We start from the raw sequence: 7,958 nt of genomic DNA, 5'->3' as shown, positions 1-7,958 counted from the left end.
CATGTTTTAGATCTCTTCCTGCTCCAACAAAGCTGATTCAAGTGATCAACCTGTTATGAACTCCTGAAGCTGTTTAATAACAAACTGATCATTTAAATCAGCTGTGTTGGAGCAGGGAGAGATCTAAAACATGCAGGACAAGGGGTCCTCCAGGAGAGGTTTGGGAAACGCTGCTCTAGGTGAATGTTGAAGTCCCCCAGTAGGATCATGGCAGGTGCCATCCCTTGAGGAGGAGCTGAGGAGAATATCCAGCTCCTTCAAGGAAGTCTGTCAGGGGGCCAGGTGGTCTATACACAACAACAATACACATTCTAGAGGGGTTAGTAATAGCAACAGCGTGAAATTCAAAAGAGGATATACAGATATGAAAGCACGGAAGAACAGATAATTTCCAGGCCTGGGATATTAAGAGCGCAGTCCCACCACCCTGGCCAGAGGGTCGGGGAGTGTGGGAGAATGACGTATGCAGCGGAGAGGGCTGCCGGGGTTGCGGTATTGTCTGGGGTGATCCATGTCTCTATGAGGGCAAGGAACTGGAGGGACAGGAGGGAGGCATATGCTGTGATGCAGTCAGCCTTTCTGGTAGGAGACTGACAATTCCACAAGCCTCCTGCAAGAGGCAGATTTTCAGCTGAGGTCAACAATGGGCGGATGAGTTTGGAGATATTTCAAGACCGAGGAGGACAGCGACGACAAGTGCATCTTCTGCCGGAGACCTTCACAGGGATTGGATGATACATGGTGCATTGCTGTTCTCCCTGATATTCTCCCTCGGTGGACTCCCTTGTCTTTGTCTGACTGAGGCTGCTCTGCTACAGCTGCCTCTATAGCATTACTCTATTATTACTCTGCTACTTAAATACTCCTGTTGATTAGTAATGCAGTTGTGGAGACACTCACTATGCTCACTATGCCGCTAGCTAAAGCGCTGTGACTGAAACTTCCACACCCTGCTAATTATCAAAACAATAAAACTAATACAGCTTAGAAAGCAATATAAAAAGCTACAAACTATACTTTCAAAGAACAAGAAAACTGAGTATTACTTTAAAATAACGTTGCTTACACTAATTGTCTATTGAAAGTGAAACTAACCTGATCTAGAAGAACACTGGACACTTGTTTCACAGCTGATTACATAAACTGTTCTGTATCAAAAGAAGCACTCAGATCTAAGAGAACGACAACATATACACCTCCAGAGTCAACACCTAATTGCAGGTCATTGATGACTTTATCAAAAACACTTTCAATACTGATTTGCATGAAAGCCTGATTGAAATTTCTCCAGAACGTTGTTTTTACTAAGTCATTGAGCTGCTTAAAATGCTACTTAGTATCTGTCCATTAGTTGGACAAAAACAATTCATGACAGCTTCAACTGTTAAATTTGGAACATTTAATAATTTTGAGCCTGCAGCCAACTGTGTTATATTTAATCTTACTTTGGATCTTTTCTTAAAAACTCTTGGATGGGGAAGAGGTTTCAATTTAGTCTACAAGAGCTGGATTTAACACCCTATCAGTTGTAGAGAACAACATTTGTAGATTATCCTTATTTTCAATAGTTACTTTAGAAACCTAAGATTGTCTTGTGTTTTTTGTTGTTTTATTGCAGATATGAAGCTATCCTTTAAGGATGTCATACTACAACTGCAGTTTTTTTGTCTCCATTTACATTCTACTTTTTACCTTTTTACCTAATTTCTTTGCTCTTCCATGGGGCATTATATTTTTGGCTAAATGTAGCCAGATTTCTCTGGAGTTATAGTATCTGTGGTAGTTTTAAGCATGTATTTTTGGTAGAGAAAATATGTTTTGCATACGTCTATTAATGGAACTGTTAAAGAGATATCCTTCAGATAAGGAAGGAATTTATCTTATATGTTATTTGTCACCAACCTCATCAGAGATGTGTCACTCCATCTGCAAGAAGAATGTCATCACTTATTTCCAAAATAAAAGTAATTTGTCACCTACCTTGCAGGTGCACAGCTCAAGTACACCAGTTATAGCTACACATCAAGCTATTATGTTGCTGTTATTTCAGTATTTATTGAATATATGGCTGTATAATAAACCCATAAATGACTTTAACGATATTTCACATATCAATTACGTCATTTAAAGGGTTCATAAGATTATATATAGTGTTGTGAGGATGGGAATTGGGCAGATGGAAAATGAGATTTCACACTCTCTATGAATAATCTGGCAAGAGTCCCAAAAAAGCCAAATAATGACAGCTTGTACCATTCTGCACAATAGCTGTAAGCTGCAGGCTCACATTGGCATATGCAGAATTTCAAGGCTGTTAACCTCAGGGGAAATTAGGTATTAAGGTAATATGAATGGTACTGGAAAATAAAGTGATATAGTCTAGATAAACATTTTGTTTATGTGAATATTCCCAAAAATAATTTCAGCTATATTTGTTGTTCATACATACAGTCATACCTTTTTGCTGGCATTTACTGACATGTATGAGATGTTTGATTATGTTTACAGATTTCAGCTCTATGACAGCTACTACTTTCATCCATTGTATTTGTAGGAAATTTTCTCAACAAATGGGAAAATCTCTAACCCTCACACACCCATCTGCATGCTAGGTGGCTCATGGCCACCAAACTTAATGCTGAGGATCACACCTACCCAATGGCCATGAACAGCAAAAATGACCTGACCAGCCATTCAGCTGTATCACCTGAACTGGACCATCTATTCACAGCATTGAGTAAATGATTTCTTTGTTAATCTAATCATTGTCATGCTGTAAAATCAATCAAATTTTCATGTGACTAACACATAACAGCATTGAAAAGTTAAAATGCTCCTAAAGAAAGGCATATTATTTCTGCATTTGTTTGTAAAGCACACATACACACACAGTCTGAGTTTAAAGAGAAAAGTTTATTATTGATGACTGTTTTTCCTTTTGAAATTCAGCCTTTGGCTTAAGTTCCTTATGCTTTGTAGCTGAACATACACTCACACTCCTGTGCATATGAGCTTGTTAACAGCAGGAAGTTCAAGTACACGGCATGGTAGTGAATAAAGTGTTCTTATTCATTCTCGGCAACTAGTTCAGTTTCCTACAACCTTCATGTAGCACTGTGGAACACACTATCTCTGCATATACTGTAAATCCTGAAAAACTATTCCATGCAATTATAACTGTCAAAAATACTTTGTAGTATCAGTGTTTAAGTCTGAAATTGATAATTATTAAATTGTTAACTAATAAGCATCAATGGTGTTGTCTTCTTGTCCTCTGGTGTCAGACGAACGACTATCTGGACTCCACTTTTCAAATTCCCTTTTAATTTCTTAAAAACTCAATAATGGATTTCAAAATGACTGAAATGGACATAAGTAGATTAAGAATGTGTCATTGTTGGAACAAAAGGGTGAAGGTTAATGGAAATTTTCCTAACTTGTCACAAGAAATGTACCATATGTCCACCTTGTGTCAAATTTTGTTTAACTGGATTTGAATTTTCTCTCTCAGCGATCTCTTTTGATAAAGAAGCAACAGAGGAGGAGAGCTGACAACCAAATGGTGACAGCCAACCATGATGTTCGGCCCAAAAACAGCAGGCAGAGAGCCAGAGCAGAGGATACAACACCCCTGTTCAACCAGTCCCAGAGTTGTGTCTCACAAAATGGTTAGCACATGCTTAATAACTGGATTGTCACACAGATATTACCACTGACAGTTTCAGTGCTTGTTGGATACAAGTGTATACTGACTGACTGTTACATTAATTACAACACAATTTTGCTTTTCATATGTATGATACACTTCAGTCATGTGGTCAAATGGCTATATATACCACATTTGCCATGGCAATGTAAATTTGGACATTTTGATTTAACATTTTTTGAAACTATCAAGAAATATTCAGAAGCTTTTCAGAGTTTCTGTGAGCAGAAAATTCTATTCATCCCAAAGACAGTGTTTCAGATTTTCTCTTATCATTGAATTCTGCTATTTTTTTTAGATGACGATTCTGAATGTTAAAATTGTTGTGATTAACATATGTCAAGCTACATATGACATGTTCAGTAAACCTTGTTTGATTAAAAAAAACACTAGATTCATATGAAAGTGGTTGAATCCTGTTATAATTTTCAACATACGTGACAACAATGTATTTAACCAAGTCAACAGACACACTATCAAAATTAGAGACTTGAGTGAATTTTAGTCTTATTCCATCAGTGCTTTCATCACCAAAGCACTCTTTGTATCAATAAAGCATCACTGGGGAGGATTGATGAGTTGTTGTGGAACTAATCATTGGTGAACATTAAGGCTTTAAAGTAATATGAGGCACAGAACCCAGTGTCTTCATTCCTTGAATTCCCAATTCAGTCAAGGCACCACAAAAGAAATGCCTGTGAAAAAAGAAAAAGGTTTTATGGTGTAGGTCTTATTCCAACCAACCACAAAGTTTTTAGATATCATCTATTTTGATTGTGCCATTTTTAATTTTATACGGTCAATATGTGAGTTCATTTTAGATATAAAGCTGTCACACTTGTAGAGATACTATTTGGCATTACAACTATGGACAACGGTCACAATGTGTGAATGTAACATTTTATGTTTAAAATACTCCTCATTGTCCTTAAATTCCTGTCCTTCTTCTACTTGTGTTATATTGTATGCAAAGAGCACTGAAACTGATAGCCACCAATTTTATCAAGAATTGCCTTCTTGGCATCCACTGGGACAGGGGAAACTGGATGTTGATTTATCTCAAATGCTTGAAGAATACTGCCAAATGCAATCTAAAAATTACAATGTATCCTCATGAAAACACAATACATCACAAAACAAAAATGACAATTTTACAGTTATGTTTTGTCATTAGCTAAACTGAAGCACTTTTATTATAGTAAGGCCCCATCTGCATTTTTTAAAATTTTCTATCATTTTTAAGCTTTTTTCACCCTTTACAGCACTGTTTGGAATTACTGGAATTTGGCCTTTCTTACTGTGACAACCTATACACTCATGCATGAGCTGTGAATCTAGATGAATGCAATCCTCTCACACACTCACAACCAACAAAAACTGTTTTTCACAAAAGTCACACAGTGCACCACAGTGGGTGCAAATTCAAAGATAGGCAAAACACCATTTACAGTATCCCTGGTCAAATGAACCCAATTTTGTTGATGTGGGCCTCTGATCATCTCTGAATTTTCTGTTACTATTATAGTAGTAGTACACACTACAGTACTCATTTGTGTACAAAATGTTCTGTACTCTGTATAGTTTTAGACAGTTAGTTTTCAGCTGCTTTTTATTGGTAGACCTATTGTTTGGTTTAGTTATTTTATTTAGCTATTTATTGCTCCTCTGGCTGTATTGGCCTATAACCATATTTCTGTATCGATAGCCACTTCCCTCAAACCTTTTTATGACACTCCACTGGAGGAGATAAGCCTGGGTCAACTCAACATCACAACTCAGAGGGTAGCAGATGAGAGATCCATTCAAAAGCCCCTCATCACAAGGAAAACGGAATTGGAAACTGATAGCCAATTAGAAGATAAAACAATTACAAAAAAGGGTATAAGAAAAGGTGAGGCTGCCTTCAGTATCAGTGTGGTGGTATATGTTGATGAATGTTTTTTAAAAAAATACAAATTATAAGACAAGTAACATGTCACACTCTATCTCAGTGTTGGAACAGGATGAGGAGAGGGAAGGCGAACAGAAACCTTCAAAGAAGAAAGACAGGGAGAAAGCACGACCCAACGAAAAGAAAGAGAACAAGCTAGAACAATGTAAGGGAGAGACCAAATATGAGAGGGAATTTGTAGGAGATGTGTGGAATAACATATTGATCGTATGTACAGAGATTTTGTTACATACAAGAGTATCAGTTTTTAAACATATATGTATTCTAGGATTAGTTTTGAATGTGTGCCACTGTATATCAAAATTTATATTCACGTCCCTTTAAAGCAGTACATATTAAGAAAGAAAACAGGAATCATGATTCATTGAAAAACCAACTTAAATAGTTTCTCTATGCAGTGCAGTTCAGTGTACACACAACATGTCATGTCAGCTGTACGATCTTGATTTCATTTAGGCTTTTGTGTTAAACACTGAAACAGTGATAATCATGATTTGACACATCAGTGAAATATACCAACATTGCTGTAATAGTCACAGTGATGCTGATGTTAACATAATCCCTTTCTACTTTTTCAGATGTTAAGGTTGACTCAGTGATGGCATTTGAAACACCAATGGACATGAAACCTGAGTTTGGAAGTGAGGATGAGAAAAAGGACCCTTCTCTTGATCTTAACCTGCAATCATCCATGAAAGGGCATCACCCTGTCACATGTGAGCCACTCATTCTCTGTCTCACACATGTACACACAGATGTAGTTTGTATCTACCCATGGCTTTAACCCAATACCATGTGAATCCTTCATTAACACTGTATAAACTACAAGTATAAGCAACCTCCATACTGTGCCTGTCATAATCAACCACAATATAATTCAAAGAACATTTTTGATCCTTTCTGAACTTGCTGCCAATGATCCTTTGGCATGCATTACAGGTACCTGCAGTAATATTTTTCCGTCAGATCTTTTTATTTTCATTAATGAACTACTTTCATTAGTTCAAACAATAAATGTTTAATTGGAATGAGGTCTGGTGATGAAGATGGACATTTGAAATCATTCCTTATGTTTCCACTTATCCATTTCTTTGTATATCGCTTATTTGGCTCATTGTCCTGCTCAAAAATCAATTTTCAAATGGACAAATTTGATGTTATTGGCACAGGGAATCAGATTTTGACCAGAATATCCCAATACTTGAGGGAGTTCATGACTCTCTCTTAAATCTCTTAACTTTTTTTTTTTTTTACCAGTTTAACCTCACCCTAAACATAATGGCTGATAAGCATGTTCAATAATCTCAATTATTGTTTAATCTGACCATATGACTTGATCACAGTTTATTCAAATGTATCCTATTTAATGTCTGTCTGGATATGAGTGTCTGTTAAATGGCAATTTTAGGTGCTACTGCTGTCATACAGGCAACATGTAGGTGCATGATGAATTGCAGGGTGCCCAGCTGCAATGAGACAAGCAAACCCTAGCTGACCTATGAAGCCGATGAAAGTAAATAAATAAAATAAAATAAATAAATAAATAAATAAAATTATTATATGTAAAACTACACCACATTATCCTTTGCAAAATAAGCAGATGTCACACAGCACTTGTCTGTTGGCTCAGAGGTGATTAGATACAAGATCTAAAGAAATTTTTACAAAGCTTTTTTTTACATCAAAACAAACTATTTCACCTCCACAATAAATAAGAGAAATGATTTATTGCAGTTTTCACATACAAAACAACATACTCTATGTACTCAAGAGAAATTAATATATCAGAGGACTATGGTGGTGAAAATGCTCACAACTCAGATGTTTCATTTCTCTCACTCATTGAGAATTAGGAAAGTTGCATTGTACCCAACATATCATCACATTACATGTTGTTGTATGTGGCATTGTGTCACAAATTAGTCGGTTTTCATTTAAACACCGAAATTAATGTGCATGTAGAGCAAGCACTGCAAAAATTATGGCAAATCCAGATTAAGTGTTCCCTGTCCTCACTCCAACAACAGTGTGGTGGGAAATTCAAAGGATGAGAGACATGATAGGTGAAATTAGCAGTCAGAGTTTGATACAAACTGATTTGTTAGGGAACAGGTATACAAAGAGGAATGAGAAAGAGGAACAGGTCCTAATTTTATACACAAGAGAAGCATGCAAATGTCCCCAGAGGGAGCTCAGGTTGGCATCACGACCAGGAACACAGTGTCACATCTCATTCCAGGAGACACAGGCCCAGAGACAGCAATGAACCTATTGATGATGGCATGTACCCTAGGGGCACAA

The 7,958-nt window shown here is 36.8% G+C and overlaps 1 protein-coding gene across 1 annotated transcript in view; it reads left to right on the top strand.

Moving 5' to 3' along the window:
* The first annotated feature begins 456 nt into the window (after positions 1 to 456).
* The window catches only part of si:dkey-220f10.4 (tubby protein homolog), a 34,202-nt gene continuing 26,700 nt past the window's right edge, over positions 457 to 7,958 (top strand). Inside the window, exons 1-4 of the mRNA XM_036555091.1 lie at positions 457 to 582; positions 3,512 to 3,650; positions 5,412 to 5,597; positions 5,698 to 5,802. Coding sequence (XP_036410984.1) covers positions 457 to 582; positions 3,512 to 3,650; positions 5,412 to 5,597; positions 5,698 to 5,802 — 556 coding nt within the window. The remainder of the gene's footprint in view (positions 583 to 3,511; positions 3,651 to 5,411; positions 5,598 to 5,697; positions 5,803 to 7,958) is intronic.

Source organism: Megalops cyprinoides, chromosome 1 (genome assembly GCF_013368585.1).
Source record: "Megalops cyprinoides isolate fMegCyp1 chromosome 1, fMegCyp1.pri, whole genome shotgun sequence".
NCBI classification, from domain to species: domain Eukaryota; kingdom Metazoa; phylum Chordata; class Actinopteri; order Elopiformes; family Megalopidae; genus Megalops; species Megalops cyprinoides.
Note: the sequence above shows the minus strand (reverse complement) of the source record. Positions and strands in the feature narration are given on the sequence as shown.